At 35.5% G+C, this 16,102-nt stretch overlaps 1 protein-coding gene across 1 annotated transcript in view; it reads left to right on the top strand.

The window, feature by feature from the left end:
• ZFAND3 (zinc finger AN1-type containing 3) overlaps positions 1–16,102 on the top strand; it is a 126,695-nt gene that overhangs the window by 60,268 nt on the left and 50,325 nt on the right. Inside the window, exon 4 of the mRNA XM_070734264.1 lies at positions 8,450–8,629. Within this exon, the coding sequence (XP_070590365.1) occupies positions 8,450–8,629 (180 nt within the window). The remainder of the gene's footprint in view (positions 1–8,449; positions 8,630–16,102) is intronic.

Here is a 16,102-nt window from a genome sequence, read left to right on the forward strand (position 1 = left end):
TGGTCTTCATTTTGAGATCACTACATTTATTTATTTTCCTATTTTTATTTTGGATCAGTATTTGCACTTTATAACAGCAGCAGTAGTACAAAATCCTGACTTTGCTGTCAGCTTATCCAGGCAAGGTCTGACACAGGGATCGAACTTGGGATACACATGCCATGAGGTCTGCAGACCCAGAATTAGAGCCTTGTCACAAAGCCCACTCTGAGCAAGACTTTAAAGTTGTGCTTTAAAAAGATGCCTTTCAGTTTGTCTGAGCAGTACAGACATGCATTTGAATAGCATCCATGATTTGTGCATACCAAGTATCCTCCAAACTTTTGCTCTCAGAACTAATTTCTGCTATTAAACATTATAGAGGATACCAAAAGAGCTATAGTTGGTATGAGTTATAATTATTGGTTTTCCCTCCCTTCCATCGAGTCATATCAGCTTCTCCGAAACTTCCTAGACAAGCCCCTGCAGTTTTCTTGATAAGGGTTTTCAGTATTGTCTTACCATTGTTTGTTTCCCAGGGCCAAAAGAAAGTGACTGGCCAAAGTCACAGCTGGCTCAGTACCTAAGGAAACAATAGAACTCATGATGTTCTGATTTCCGGCCTATGTCTTAATCACTATACCAAACTCTCTCCATTGCTTTATGGTTTTGACTTACAAAACATTAACTGACTCCAATTTTTTTTAAAAATACCAAGGTTTATAATGTACTTTTATATATTTCAAGAAGTGTTTGTATTTCCACAAATTGGAAGGAAAACCCGGTTTTATGAATCAGAGATTCTGTGATTAGGGAAGCAGAACAAGTGGAGAATTTAAGCTGCATTTCTTGTTTGACATTCATTTAATCAGATACCTTTCTTTTACAGCTACTTCATCTGGTATTTCAAGCTTGTTATTATTGTATCCACTGAGCCATGATTTGCAGGAAGAGCTCATAGTTTTTTAAAATAAGGCCTAAAAAATGTATCTGTTTTTCTCCACTAAATCACTGTTTCTGATTTTAAGACATCTCAGCAGATCCTAATCTTTTTGAGCTCACAGAAATGTAAACGTTTTTCTATTATTCCTGTGGAAGAAATTCAAGCAGAGGAGAAAAACAGCCTTTGTCTTTGTCTTCTTTTTCGCTTATGTCTGAAGGGGAAGAATGAGTTTTTTCTCCTCTTTGAGGTAGAAAGTCATAGTTGGATATGTGCCATGCTTAAACACTAAACTGTGATTATTTACTGTATTTATAATTTGCCTACAGGTAATCCTTGATTTACAACCACAATTGAACTCAAAATTTCTGTGAGCAGTTGTTAAGTGAATTTTGCCCCATTTTATGACCTTTTTTGCCACAGTTATGAAGAGAATCACTCCGGTTGTTAACTTAGTAACACAGTTGTTAAATGAATCTTGCTTCCCCAATGACTTTGTGTCAGAAAGCTGCAAAAGGTGATCGATCACACGGCCTTGGAACATGACAATGGTCATAAATAAGAGTCAGTTGTCTTGTCTGAATTTTGATCACATGACCATGGGATGCTGTAACAGTAAAAAACGGTGATGAGTCCCTGTTTTCAGTGTGGTTGAAACTTCACAAGTTTTAATTAACTTGAATTGTAACCTTGCCAAAGTTTGGAATGTACATATCAGTCACAGTTACATTTGGTTTTCAAATTCTTTTAATTTTATTTGGGGAGGAAAAAAAGAATTTTATCTATTGTTAACATGAAAACTTTGTTATGAATTGAAATATTTGAAATGTTTTGTCACAGAGTTTACAGAGATCTGCAAAAATGCTTGCTTTGCAAATCATAGGCAGTTGCTGGTTTGTGCAATAAAGTAACATTCTAAACAGAAAAACCTGTAAAATTAATGAACACTGCCTCTTCAAAAAGAATATAAAAGGTGCATCCTCTTTCTCCTCTCCCCCTTCTCACCATTACAGAGTTTTATATTGCCCATATCACTGTGTTTCTTGCTGCTAAATGAGCTTTGCAGCACAAAGTTAATTTTCTGCCAGTATTGCTTTGGGCTGATGACTAGGGGTGTTTGTATATCCATTAAATGTGCTGCCAGATCATGTCCACCATCCACCACCCCCTTTCCATTAAATGGTTGTCAGTAGGTTTACAGAACTACTTCGTTACTCTGCTCTAATTGCAGAAAGACTTCTAGATTGTGATAAAAAGTCTCCATAAAAAAAGGAAACCAAAATCTTGTTCAGAGATCTGAAAAAATAAATAGAAACACTACAATCAGTTAAATCAGATTTTTTTATATAGCCACAGTACAATTAACAGGTAACAATATAATTTCTCTTTCCAAATTTTGACTTTGTGAAAGTAAAAAATACTGAAAATTAAGCTTTATAAGGAAATTACTTTTCCCACCTAACAAATAATATCTGTATAAGCATATAAAACTACATATTATTTGAGTTGTGATAAGTGCATTCAGTAATTTTGTTAATATTTTGTTGAGATTACATTTAATTTTGAAATGGGAACGTTAAAAACCGTAAAACCATCCTACTTACACCATTCAAGCCACCTGAGTTGGCTGCATTTATATGAAATAACACTCCAAATAATTTAGGCTTAATTTTTTATTTAAAGTAATGTTTGGGGCTGATTTTTCTATAAATTGTCTCACTGATAGCAGTCCATCAATTTTTGACATTTTGAATTAAAGGACTTTATGGTTATTCAGATCCAATTGCCAGTGTTTCTTATGACAGGAACATGCTAAACATTTCAAATTTTATTTAGGAAGAATACACTAAAATATAAGTTTTTTAAAAAAAAAACATTTTAAATTTAATGTATCTGTGCTTGAAGCTAAGCATTTAGCAACTATCTCAACAAAAACCAAACCAAAACTGTTATATAATCAATATACAAGACAGGAACCAACTCCACATAGACACAGATATCTCAAGCAAAATGTAAATAGCATAAAATCTGAACAACGCAGAACATAAAGTTCACTAGTGATCCCAAAGAGCTTAGAGTTATAAGTTTGGATATTTTTAAAGAACTCTGGAAGCTTAACACTTATTTTTTTTAAAAATTGATTGTAGGATACAATAGCTGCCACAATTTCTTTACACTAACTTTAATAAGCTTGTTACAATGATAACAATTTTAAAGATTTTGTTATAATTAAATAAGCATTTATAGTTTTGTTATTAATAGGTGTATTTTATATTAATAAAACGGAAGTTCTCTGATGATTATTTTACAAATGTATTTATCGTTTTTTATAAAAAAATATATTAGTGGTCTGCAAGAGTTAAAATTATGAATTAGGATCTATGGATTTAAAATTATGAATTTGGTGGCCCCTGAGGTTCAAAAGCTTGGAGACCCCTATTCTAGTCCAATCCCCTGCTCAGGCAGGAAACCCTATACCTTTTCAGGCAAATGATTGTCCAAATGATGAATAGGGGTAGCTACAGGGTATCTTTGGTTAAAGATGATAATTGGCCCTGGAATTTCTGTCATTAAACTATGTGGTCATAAAGTATAACATCACATGTTACCATAACATTTGACAGTGATAAACCTGGCATTCCTGCTTATTGTATGGCAAAAATGACATATTTAATGTTTATAATTCCATAAAGAGGCAAGAACAGCTGTTGCTAAAGTAGTAAATTAGATAAACACTTAAAATATTTAAATTCTAACACATAAATCTAGAATTTCATCCTCTTGAAAGTGTTTTAAATTTAAGTAAATTGACTTAATTTGTTTAAGTTCAATAAATTGGGTGTAAATTTAAGTTTAATAAATTGAATATAGATGGTCAATTTACCTTTCTAATTCTGTAGCTGTGTTAAGGTTGTTTTCTCTGATAATTTCTCTTCTACGGTGCCATAAGAATTCAGAAGCTAGGAACAGATGTTACAAATAAACCATAAGGCATGCTTGATAGATATGCCTGAACATAATGTTTTACCAGCATTACAGGAGTATCATATGAATAAAATATTTATTATGGCCAAAGACTAGTACTTGAAACAACCTGCAAGAACTAACATGTATTTACAATAATTCCAACTATAATAGCATAGCACAATTGTAGATTATGCAACAATCAGAAAAGGACTACTAGTTTTGCTAGCATCCATTGCTACACTATGCATGTACCCATGCAAAATTTTGAGTGTTTGCAATAGCAGACTATTTGCAGAGAGAGAGAATGCATCTATATAATCTACAAAGTTTATTAAAGCTATTGTGTAGCTTCCTATAAAATCTCCTGTAGTACAAAGATGCTCAATTAACATTAAATTGATCTTCTCAAAGGCTTTGTAGTTTGTAGTTACCAGACGATTTCAAGATAATATGCCATTTAATTAGCTACATAGTCAACATTTTCAAGACCCAGCTTTCACTTATTTTGCAATTCAATTTTGTGAAATTGCTATTTAAGAAGTACCCAAGTTTGATCATAGATTCATGATGGTGGCATACATAACCCTCTGTTTGGGCATGCGAGCCATCACCCGAACTCAGCTGCATATATGGGGTCACATGTACATTGTATCATGGGTTATAAGTGTAGGGAGGTGTACTGGGTCCAAAACGGGGCACGAGGGTGCAGTGCGGCTCCCTCATGGCCTGTTTTTGCTCCCAGGAGGCTGCAGGGAGGCCTACTAGGCCCAAAACTGGGTGCAGGAGTGCATTGGACCCCTTGTGACCAATATTAGTTCCTATGATGTTGCAGGGAGGCCGCCTAGGCCCAAAATAGGACATATGGATGTGGCGCAGCCCCCCCCCCCCCCGGTTCATTTTTGATCCCCTGCGGCTGCTATGGGGATTACTGGCTCAAAATGGGGCACAAGGCAGTTCAGCACCCCCCATTGTTCCCAAAAGGCTGCAGGCAGGCTTATTAGGCCCAAAACAGGGTGTAGGGTTGCAGCACTGTCCCTCCCCCCCAGCCCATTTTTTTTCTCGCAGGAGGCTGCAAGGAGGCCTGCTAGGCCCAAAATGGGCACTGTGGAATCGCATGTGCATTGCATTATAGGTGCGGGGGTGTGCACGTGCTATTGTACACACATGTACATGCTTTCACCATACTGCAACATCACTGTCATTGATCATGGACCTTTAAGGGAGGCCATTGGTCAGTGTTTTTCCAATAGATTGTATGGCTGAATGGAATTATTAAAGACTATTGAAGAGCCAGACCTGTTGACCAGAAATTAAACTTCAGTAGATTAATGATTGCTAGTTAAATATAAGTCTCCACATTAAGTAAACCAACCTGCAGCGTGAAGGCAGTATTGTAGCTGTAATTGGGCTTGAAGCACTGCCTTCAGGAATAAGGATAATATTATTTATTTCAAGGACTGAATAACTGGAATATGACCCTAACTGAGTTCTGTGTAAAACACCACGCCAATGCCTTGGCTTAATACCTTGGTTGACAAGAAAAGGCCTAAAATTGCCTCCTTTCAAAATTTTATATGTACCCACCCATCTCAACAAGTGACTATATTTGTAGAACTGTAAAAAATTTCCTGAGGCATGAAATTGCTAATTCTAAATAGTTAAATATTTAAATAAAGCTTTGCATGATATTTCCCATAGGGCTTTTGGTTAATATCGATATAGGAAGGAAACTGAATAAGGGTTCTGCCTGGTACCTGTGAAAAACACAGTGTCACCTGCATACCATAGTACAGATAAACTTTTTCTGAAGTTTCTATAAAAGTTAAAAAGTAAAGGGGAATTAAACAGACATGCTCTATTGGAAGGTAATAACATTGTTTTGGGTTTATAGAAAATTCTTAGAAGTGTTAGCTCATTAATTTGATATTTTATTTTTCTGTGAATTTGTGCAAGGCTTGTTCTTTATATTACACATAATGAATTCATTTTCTTTTGTTAAGCTGTTAGATATTCCCTCTTCCTGTCACAACATTAATTCCCCCCCCAAAAAAAATCACACCTCCAGATATATAAGAGTAAGCAAATATGTGCTAGTAAACTAAATCTCTTAATCAGTTGATAATAGAATTTAAATTACTTTTAGGTTTTACACAAACTAAAAATCATATATATATATATGTGTAGCTTTTGAAAATAGGCTGCTGCTCTGATACTTTTCATGTTTTTGAAATCTGTAATGGTTAACCTGTCTTCTTTCATTTGTTATATTCTAGAAGTCTTATTTCAAAGTATATTTTACATTGTTCTAACTAGAATTCTCCCCTCACTTTTTTGAGGCAAATATTTGAAAATATTTTGAATTAAGATTATGAAAAGTAGCTGCACTTAAGCTCTAATTGAAACTCAGGTGGTGGTCTAGAGAAATTAATTAAAAATTACAGACCCATGTTCCTAAATTCTAGAGTTCTCTGTAGACATCTTTAAGGGCATATAAGTGAGGGCTATAAAGTTGCTAGCATTACAAGAGATTCTAATTGATTGTGAATTTTTTTATTAAAATAATACTCAATTCCACATGCTCTCTGAATGAAGTACAGTATAATTAAATTCTGTATCAATCAGTTCTTAAGCCTACTTCTGAGATTTCTCTGTGTGGTATCAGCATTGCACTGGAGATTCTTTTAACCTGGAAACCTTGTGGTTTTCCCTATCGTTTTCTTCTAATTTGGGGGTTTGTTTAAATACTAAATAAATGCAGTTGGATGGTTCTGTACTGATTACAATTGCTAAGTAGAAGTAAAAGAAAATGAAAACAGGCAAGTCACTGTTGTCATTTATACACACTTTTTCAAATGTGAAGCAGGTTAATTTCGGGGAGGGAGAGTTCAGCTTGAAAACTCAATACAGCTCAGCTGCTGGTGTTAGAAACAACAGATGAATCTGGATACATATTTATAGCTTGGTTGCATTTAATATAAGCTGATCTAAGATGCATTTCTCAAATTTACAAGTCAAATTGCCACCCAATTCCACCCCCACCCCCCATTTTTTTCAGTGTAATTCTCTAAGTGGTATAAAAGTTTGTGCATGGAAGAAAAAGAGAAATAGTATAAGGGCAGACTTGATGGACCATGAGGTCTTTTTCTTTCGTCAATCTTCTGTGTTTCTATGTAACAGCACCTGTGGTAGCCCGAGCGGTCTACCAGCGAAAATGAGCTCCCGAGCTCAGTTTTTGACTGCAACAGCCTCCTGCAACCCTCTGTGGAAACAGAGCTCAGGAGAGCCAGCCATCCCAAGCTCCATTTTCGCTGGCAGAGGCACCGGAGGCTGGTCCTTTGCTATTTCCAGAGCGGCCCCACAGGCTACATCTAAGCACCACATGGGCTTGAGTTTGACATCCCAGCCTTGGGAGATTCTAGGGAGTGGCTAGCCTAACACTTTTCCTTTTATTCTTATTCAGCTCCAGGCTGTTATGCCTGTTGTTGATCAGAGCTCCTAGGAGTCTATTGAACTCTAATACGGATTTTGCTGAGAAAGACATACATACATACATACATACATACATACATACATACATACATACATACATACAGGTACATGCAAACATACATACATCTTCGAATTATAGAATCTGAAAATGGGGTCTTTTAAATATTTTTAAATAGTAATTTAGATTTGTTGTAAATTGTTTTCACTTTGTTGTGAGCCGCCCCGAGTCTGCGGAGAGGAGCGGCATACAAATCTAAATAATTAATTAATAAATAAATAAATAAACAAACAAACAAACAAACAAACAAACAAACATGTCAATTTGTGCCCATATAACTTTGCATAAAATGTTTTTCCTTTTTAGAGAAATATTTGAGAATATAAAGATATTCAAAACTGCTTAAATTAATTATTGGCCAAAGTTCCAAACAAGGAAGTTTAATCAGAAAATAGTGTTTGATATTGAATAGATATTTCCAAACTGACAAGTCTGGATAGATTCTGAAAGAATTAATCCAAAACACACTTCTAAATGTAGCACGTTCATAATAAAGTAAAGGAATCAAGTTCATAGAAATAATGGATTTAATAGTTTGTTTCAAAAAGTTAAGCAAAAAAATTACATTTCAGATATTTTCCAAACCCACCACCTACAGTTGCAAGAAATACAATATGAAATAGTCCATAATTTGAAATGAAATAAATAAAGTCAATGCAGGTGATTCAACTTCTTTCAAAACAGATAACTAAAATAGAACAATTTTCATTGCCACTTTAAAATTTTCAAATAAACAGCATCACTGGTCCCATTTAATGATTTACTACACTGTTATTTCTACTTTTTAAATACTTGTTAAATATATAAACTGATATTTTTAATAGAATAGAGCTCATTGAATGGAATAGAGCTCATTCATTTAATGGAATAGAGCTCATTGAATAAATTCACAATATTGCCTTGCAGAGAAAGAAAGAGTTATAGGCTTGACTCATTTACAATATCTACAATTTCTGTGTATGATATAACATTTTTATATATTGAATAATGTGTTTTTTGACTTTGTGTCATGCTAGATTTTCAAAAGAAGCAACCAGATGACGAGTCCACGCCCAGCACAAGTAACAGCCAATCGGATTTGTTCTCTGGAGAAACAAATAGTGACAACAGTAATACCTCTCTATTGACACAGACTGTTAACTCCAACCAGCAACTTTCGACAGAACTGAATGTAACTTCTTCTAGCAAAGAGGAATGTAAGTATACAGTCTAAGAGGAGATTACACTAGGCCAGTGATGGCTAATGTTTTCGTCACTGAGTGCCAAAATGCAACATGTGCATGACTCCCCGGGTGCCCTGTCCCTGTGCATGCTCATGTGACCCGCCCATGTGCACCCCATGCATTCACATGCATCTCCTGTATGTGCCCCACCCCCCATGCATGCACAGCAGAGACCTGAAAACCAGCTGGCTGGCGCATGTGCATATGCGGTGGAGCTGAGCTGGGGCAATGGCTCGCGTGCCAGCAAAGAGATCTCTGCATTCCACATCATGGCATTCGGCTGTTCTAGAAGTTAAGGATTTTAGCCCTTTAAAGTTAGGGATAGAAAAGAGCTTGAGAATGATTGTCAAGTTCTAGTTGAAGAAAAGGGAATCAATGTTTCTTTCCTATTTAGATATAATTGTAGAAAAGCATTTGGTTGCTTGTATACATCCGTTTCGGAATACTTCCCAGTTTAATCTGTGAATCTATAATTTAACTATTAAGATTATGCTTTAGAAACAGAAGTTTCCATTATAACGTGTAGATTTTCATTGTAGAAATTTTCATTTAACTTCATTATAGACTTTTTTTTACAAAAATATAGATGGGACCATGCACCATGTATACAGTGGAGACAAATACCTTGCAACCAAGCTTTTTGAAGATCAATTTTGCTCTTTCACACTGGTAGATTTGATCCACTTCCACTGGATCTTCCCTACTTATATTTAATATAAAATACGAGTCCATGCCTCGCAATCTTGTTCTTTCTCAAGACTCTAGAAATATGTAGCAAATGTTCTGGCATAAATAATACAGAATAGGTAAATCTATGTGGAGCAAATGATACCTCAGATATCTAGAATGTGAGCCAGGAAAAGCTGACTAAGCAATAATTAATGCTTGGAATTCTACCCAGGAATATGTTAATAATCAATATGGTGTCTGCAGTGTAGGTGTTATCTTGTTGAACAGCTTTCACCCTTCAGCAGTAAGTCAGTGCAATTTGCACATGCTGTGGTTTCAGAATAGTCTTCAGAAGCAGCATATTGTAGAGCATGTTATAGTAATCCAAAATTTCATATTTATCAGTGATGTATTAACCATTAAGCAGACTAAGCATGTCCTTAGGGCATCAGGCCCAAAGGGGGCACCACAAAGTTTAAAAAAAAACCCAACAATGAAGATTTGAAAACCTTTTTTTAATAAACTAGGAGGGGGCACCAAGATTTGTCAGTGCTTAGGGCACCAGTGAGCCTTAATCCGCCACTGAACTTTATCATTGTTATCGTCCTGCCCACCAGTGCAGTAGAAACAATACTAGAGGCCCACCAGTGATTCCAATTGTTACAGAGAAAATGCTCAAACAACCCACAAGCCATCAAAACTACAAACCTGTCAGCCTGACCTCAATACCAAGGAAGATTCTGGAAAAGATAATCAAGCAACAAATCAACGAACACCTAGAAGCAAACAAAGTAATAACCAAAAGCCAGCAGTGTGCAGTAGCTGCCAAAAAAGCCAACACAGTTCTAGGGTGCATTAATACAGGGATAAAATCAAGACCATGTGAAGTGTTAATACCACTATATAATGCCTTGGTAAGACCACATTTGGACTACTGCATTCAGTTTTGGTCACCACGATATAAGAAGGATGTTGAGACTTTAGAAAGAGTGCAGAGAAGAGCAACAAAGATGATTAGGGGATTGGAGGCTAAAACATATGAAGAACGGTTGCAGAAACTGGGTATATCTAGTTTAATGAAAAGAAGGACTCAGGGGTTGCCACAAAGAAGAGGGAGTCAGACTATTCTCCAAAGCACCTGAGCGTAGGACAAGAAGCAATGGGTGGAAACTAATCAAAGAGAGAAGCAATTTAGAACTAAGGAGAAAATTCCTGATAGTTAGAACAATTGATCTGTGGAACATCTTGCCTTAGAAGTTGTAAATATAAAGTTGTAAATTGTATGCCGAGTCTACGGAGAGGGGCAGCATACAAATCTAATAAATAATAATAAATAATAATAAAATGCTCCAACACTAGAAGTTTTAAGAAGATGTTGGATAATTTGTCTGAAGTAGTATAGGGTCTCCTGCCCAAGCAGGACTAGAAGACCTCTGTGGTCCCTTCCAACTTATTATTGTTGTTATTGTTGTTACTATTATTCTATTATTACTATTATTTCTATTTTTACTGTTCGATCTCTAGTTCTACCACTTATGTCATAGCCACTTGGTTATGGCAGATTCCTCTTAAATGTAAATTCTAGGAGTCATCTGAGTTTTACACTCTCCATTCTGTTAGGTTTGCAAGTTCTTTTCTTTTTCCATCTTTTCATCAACCTCACATTTCTTTTTCTTCATTTTCTCTTCTTTCTTGCCCTCCATACATTAGTCCTTATCTTTGACATTTCAAGCTCCAACTTAATTATACATACTACAGACTCTTTTTATCATCCTCCCAGTTTATCATTCTTCACAGCTAGTTACTCAAACTGGTCTAACCTCCAAATCCACGAGAGTTCTGGTTTCTTTTCTACACAAAACAGCACAGGATCTCAAACATTAGCTGATATAATTCAGTTTCATTAAAGTAGCAACCCTGGACAACCATGTATTGGTAAAAATAATTTAATCTACTGACTTTTTGTTTTCAGAGCTTATTATTTATTTTGCCTACCCACATGCATAGAAATATTTGATTAAAATAACTGCCTGTATATTTCTCTGCAGATACACCAAAATTAATGATTGACCACTTCCTAGCCTCTTGCTTTGTTAGACCAAATTGTTAGTTATGTCAGTTATATTTTAAAGAAAAACAAATGAGAGAAATTGTTTTGTAAATGTGTTAACTCTGAAACTTTTGCATAGTACTAACAATAGATATGAGGCAGCACAAGACGACAACATGTTTGAAAATATTTATCTATCCCAAACTCTTGATGGCTTTCTGCTGGAATGACTGTAAATAAAACCAAGGTTAGATTTATATACAGTTTCAATTATTCTTCTTTTCCTTCCTTGCCCTCCCAAACAGAAGTTTCCTTTTGTAGTTCAGATTAGTATAATTTATCAGAGCTAAATTATAAAGCAGATGGAGCTTTTCTAATTGATAGTCTCAATGTGAAAGTTTCTTTCCCATAATGAAGAATGTCCAAACTGTAAATGTATTTTAAACATTGATTTAAGAGCTTTTTCCCTGTTTATTTTGTTTTGTAGAAAATTCTATAATTCAGAAGTTCTTTCATTCCAATATGTTTCTTAAAATACTAATATTTGTCAGCACAGTACACTACTTCCTGCTATACTGAATAGAGTGCCTATATTTCAGTAAGAATAGGGGCATGTGATCATTAACTTCATTTCTACCAAAGCTTTATTAAGTGTCCTTAGTTTAAAAAGATATCATTTTATTAAGCTTTATACTTCCAAACAAACTTGATAAATGATAAATTAAGGTTACTTGTTCTGCAAGATAAACAGAGAATAATTTTAATATTTTGCTTATACTGTATTACAGTATACAGTATCATAGCCCTATTTAATGGGAATAAATTTAGATTTTTTAAAAATTCTCCTTAAGTTTCCAAATATTCTTGGAGAAAAATCTGTACTCAAGAAGCAGTTGGACCTGGAAGATATGTGTGTCATTGCAATGATACAACAAAAAGGAACCTGTAAAAGTATCCAAGGGACCATGAAAGACTAGGTAGGAAGTCAAAAGATTTAGGAACACATGTGGTATTTTTATCCATGCTTCCTATTGATGGTCAACATCCAGTGAGGGAATGGAGGATTTCAAAGGAAAATGTCTGGCTGAAAAGGTGGTGTCATCAAGAAAACTTTGGATTTCTAGACCATGGTCTATAATGTAGGTTCTATGTTTTCTGCATGAAGGGATGTAGTCTACCTCATAAGGACTTGAAATAATGTTTTTGGAAGACATCTCGCTTGGGTCATCCAAAAGCCTAAATCTGGTGGGGAAAGAGGCCGATTTCTAGGACCAAAACCCAAAGGATAAATTCCAAGATAGTGAATTGAAAATGGGAAGGAAGCTGGACTCAGGTATAAAACATAGCAAGCAAATACAAGATCATCCATAGAGGGTTTAGATGTCTACACATTAATGCTCAAACTATGGGGAACGAACAGGGACAACTTGAAGTCCTAGTATATGAGGGGCAGGTATGAAATTGGCATGGTATGATAAACATGATGGGATGGAACTCATGATTGGAATATACAACTAGAAAAATATAATCAAAAGAAATTGATCTCACAAAAATGGAGGGCCAGTTTCACTGTATGTGTTTTTCCTATGTTGGAGAAAAAAGATCAAAAGACGAGACGGTACGGAAACTTAAAAAAATAGATGGAAGACATGAGAAATAAAAATAATAAAGTAATATGAAGCACTTAACTTTGCTACATAAATCTTATAGGATGCAACACTTTAAAAGAATTATGTAATTAACATCATTTAAATCAGAGGTCGCTAAATAGCATTAAAAACAAATTATTAAAAAGAAATTGCTAAAGTTTTCTACACATGGCTGTATACGTAGATTATTAGCAGTATTTCTCAATATTTACAAATTTAGTTTCTCTTTGGTAGTTTATTATATTTCTAATGTATGTTCTTTTCTTAATTTTTTCAAAGATTATGTAGATAAATAGGGCATCTTTCAATTGCACACATTCATGGATAGATTCAGAATTTAGGCAGGTTTCTCAAAGGACACTGATTTTTTGCTTATCTTGCTGATAGCATCTTCTAAAATGCATCCATTATTTGCTACCAGTTTCCATAGAGGTATTTTTTTTAATGGTTATTAAATTCATGTATAATCTTTTGACATTTTGAGTTAAAAGCATGTATGTCTTTTTAGTGTCATATTTTGAAATGCTGCATTTTACATATTTCAACTGCCATTTCTTTAGGTATCTTCTGCTAGAGCTTCAGAATTAGGTTCTTAAGCATATCTAGGAAATATTCATAAACAAGTATTCAGTTACATCTGGTTTGCATCAATGCTCTTCCTTTATCTCAATTCTGGTTTTTCTGCCAGTACTTAAGAAGAACCATTTGTAAGCCCCCAGTCACCATATGTGAGTTGGATAGCAATATAAATGTGTTTAATAAATCAATAAAACTGCAGATCTGGTACCGTTGACGTCTAACTTTGTAAATTTCCTGTGTGTACTTGCTTACAAAAGCAATTCCCTAGCTGAAGAAAGCCAGCTGCAATCTAGAAACCTTTTTAAAACATGTGTCTTTAACTGAATGCTACCCAGGACTAAGGTACCAATATTTTTATTGTAAAGGTATGAATCATTTGGCAATACTTTTATAATATAGTTAACCTTGAAATGAAATTGCTTTTGTTTTGCTGCATAAAAGGAGGACAAATCTTAACATATTGATCTGTTTCATTTTCACATGTCTGTCTGTGTATTAAGCTAAGTTAGGCTAAAACCTAGTAGCCATAAATAATTTTTATTAATAGGAATATTAGTAGAATGCTGGTTATAGAGGAAAATTCTCTTCCTCCTTCTTAGATGGACCCAAAGAAAATAGAAGAAAGAATTGCACCTTTATAAATCTGCTAGTTGCTTATGGGTTTACCTGTACAGTGTGGGATTCAGTATTTGCATATAATGAAATAAAAAGTTTTATCTTCTGCCTATTGAGCTGTCATCTAGAAAATCACACCCACATAGTGGAAAAGCAACTTTCCAGTAGAATGAAAAATCTTCACTTAATGCATCTTAACACTTTTGTTTCAAACTGAGTTCCATAATTCTCTAGCTCTATCTCACTCTCCTATTATGAAAAACAATGGGTTGTTACTTTCTTGTCAATGTATTTCTAGACCAGTGGTTCCCAATGTGGAGCCCATGCCCCAAAGGGGACAATTTGATTTTTAATGGGGGCAATTTGAACCTTGTTAAAACCAAGTTAATGGCCTTTTAGGCTTCATCTGCATGAGAGTTCACTTTTTGAATAGTAAGAATTATATGTCACAGAAGGGCATCAGGATTGTAGAGATGCTTAGGTGGGGCATGTCCAAAAAAGGGTTGGGAACCACTGTTTTAGACCATGGTCTATAACTGTGATGGTGAACCTATCGCACATGTGCCACAAGTGGCATGCAGAGCCATAGAGGGCACATGAGATGTTGAGCTATGTCAGCTCTAGCGTGCCAGCTAATTTTTGGCCTTGGAAAAGACCATTTCCCCTTCTGGACACTTCAGGGAAGCTTCTCTGAATCCCCCAAGTGCAAATAAAACACCCAACGGACAAACCAGAAGTTCAGAAAACGCACTTCCAGTTTGCCGTTGTGCTGTTTTTTGCACCCCGAAGGGTTCAAAGAAACTTCCTGAAGCCCCAGAGTGCAAAAAACAGTCCAACAAGCAAACCAGAAGTGCATTTTCTGAACTTCCGGTTTGTCCATTGGGCTGTTTTTTGTACTCCAGGACTTCAGGAAGCTTCACTGAACCCTCTGGAGTGCAAAAAACACCACAAAGGCCAAGCCGGAAGTCTGTTTTTTCAAACTTCTGGTTTGTCCGTTGGCCATTTTTTTCACGCCCCAGACTTCAGTGAGGCTTGTGCACAAGTGCAGGGACAAAGGCATTGTGGGGTACGCATGTGAGAGGGGAGGGAAGGAGTATGGGCCTGTGCACGCATGCTAGCACACCCACACACATCCTTTTGGCACATGAACCAAAATAGGTTCACCATCACTGGTCTATAATGTAGATTCTACCTACATGATGGGCTTCAGTCAAGAGATGGTCCACCTCATAAAGACTTGAAAGAATGTATTTGGACGATATCTCACTTGAAAGCAGGAAAAATATAAGCAAAGAATCTGCCAGTCCTTATCCTGAAATTGTTCTACATTAAGTCCACCAACACTATATCTCTTGCTAGCCTTATTGCTAAGGAACAATAAACCTCTTTAACACACCATCTAAAGTAGGGGTGGGCAACGTTGGTTCTTCTATGACATGTGGACTTCAACTCCCAGAATCCCTCTGTTAGCATGATTGACTCAGGAATTCTGGGAGTTAAAGTCCACAAGTCATAGAAGAGCCAACTTTGCCTACCCCTGATCTAAAGTTCTTGAGTGAGAGGCAAGATGCAAATTTAATACAAAAAGAATGATTTCCTTTGGAGGCAGTGTGATTTATATCTGCATAATTTTCTACCAGCTCATTAAATGGATAAATGCATATTAACATGGCCATGAGGAAGAACCTTACATTTTATATATGAAATAGTCAATATACAGTTTCAGAGTACTATTGTTCATGTTCTAATCCATATATTTCTTGAACTTGTTGGTAAGCAGTGATTTATATTACTAAGAATTATATCTGTGTAGAATATTTAGAGCAGCAGTTCTAAAATATTGGAAAACACATATTTCTGATGATCTTAGGAATTGATCCGTCT

Source organism: Erythrolamprus reginae, chromosome 1 (assembly GCF_031021105.1).
Source record: "Erythrolamprus reginae isolate rEryReg1 chromosome 1, rEryReg1.hap1, whole genome shotgun sequence".
NCBI lineage: Eukaryota > Metazoa > Chordata > Lepidosauria > Squamata > Dipsadidae > Erythrolamprus > Erythrolamprus reginae.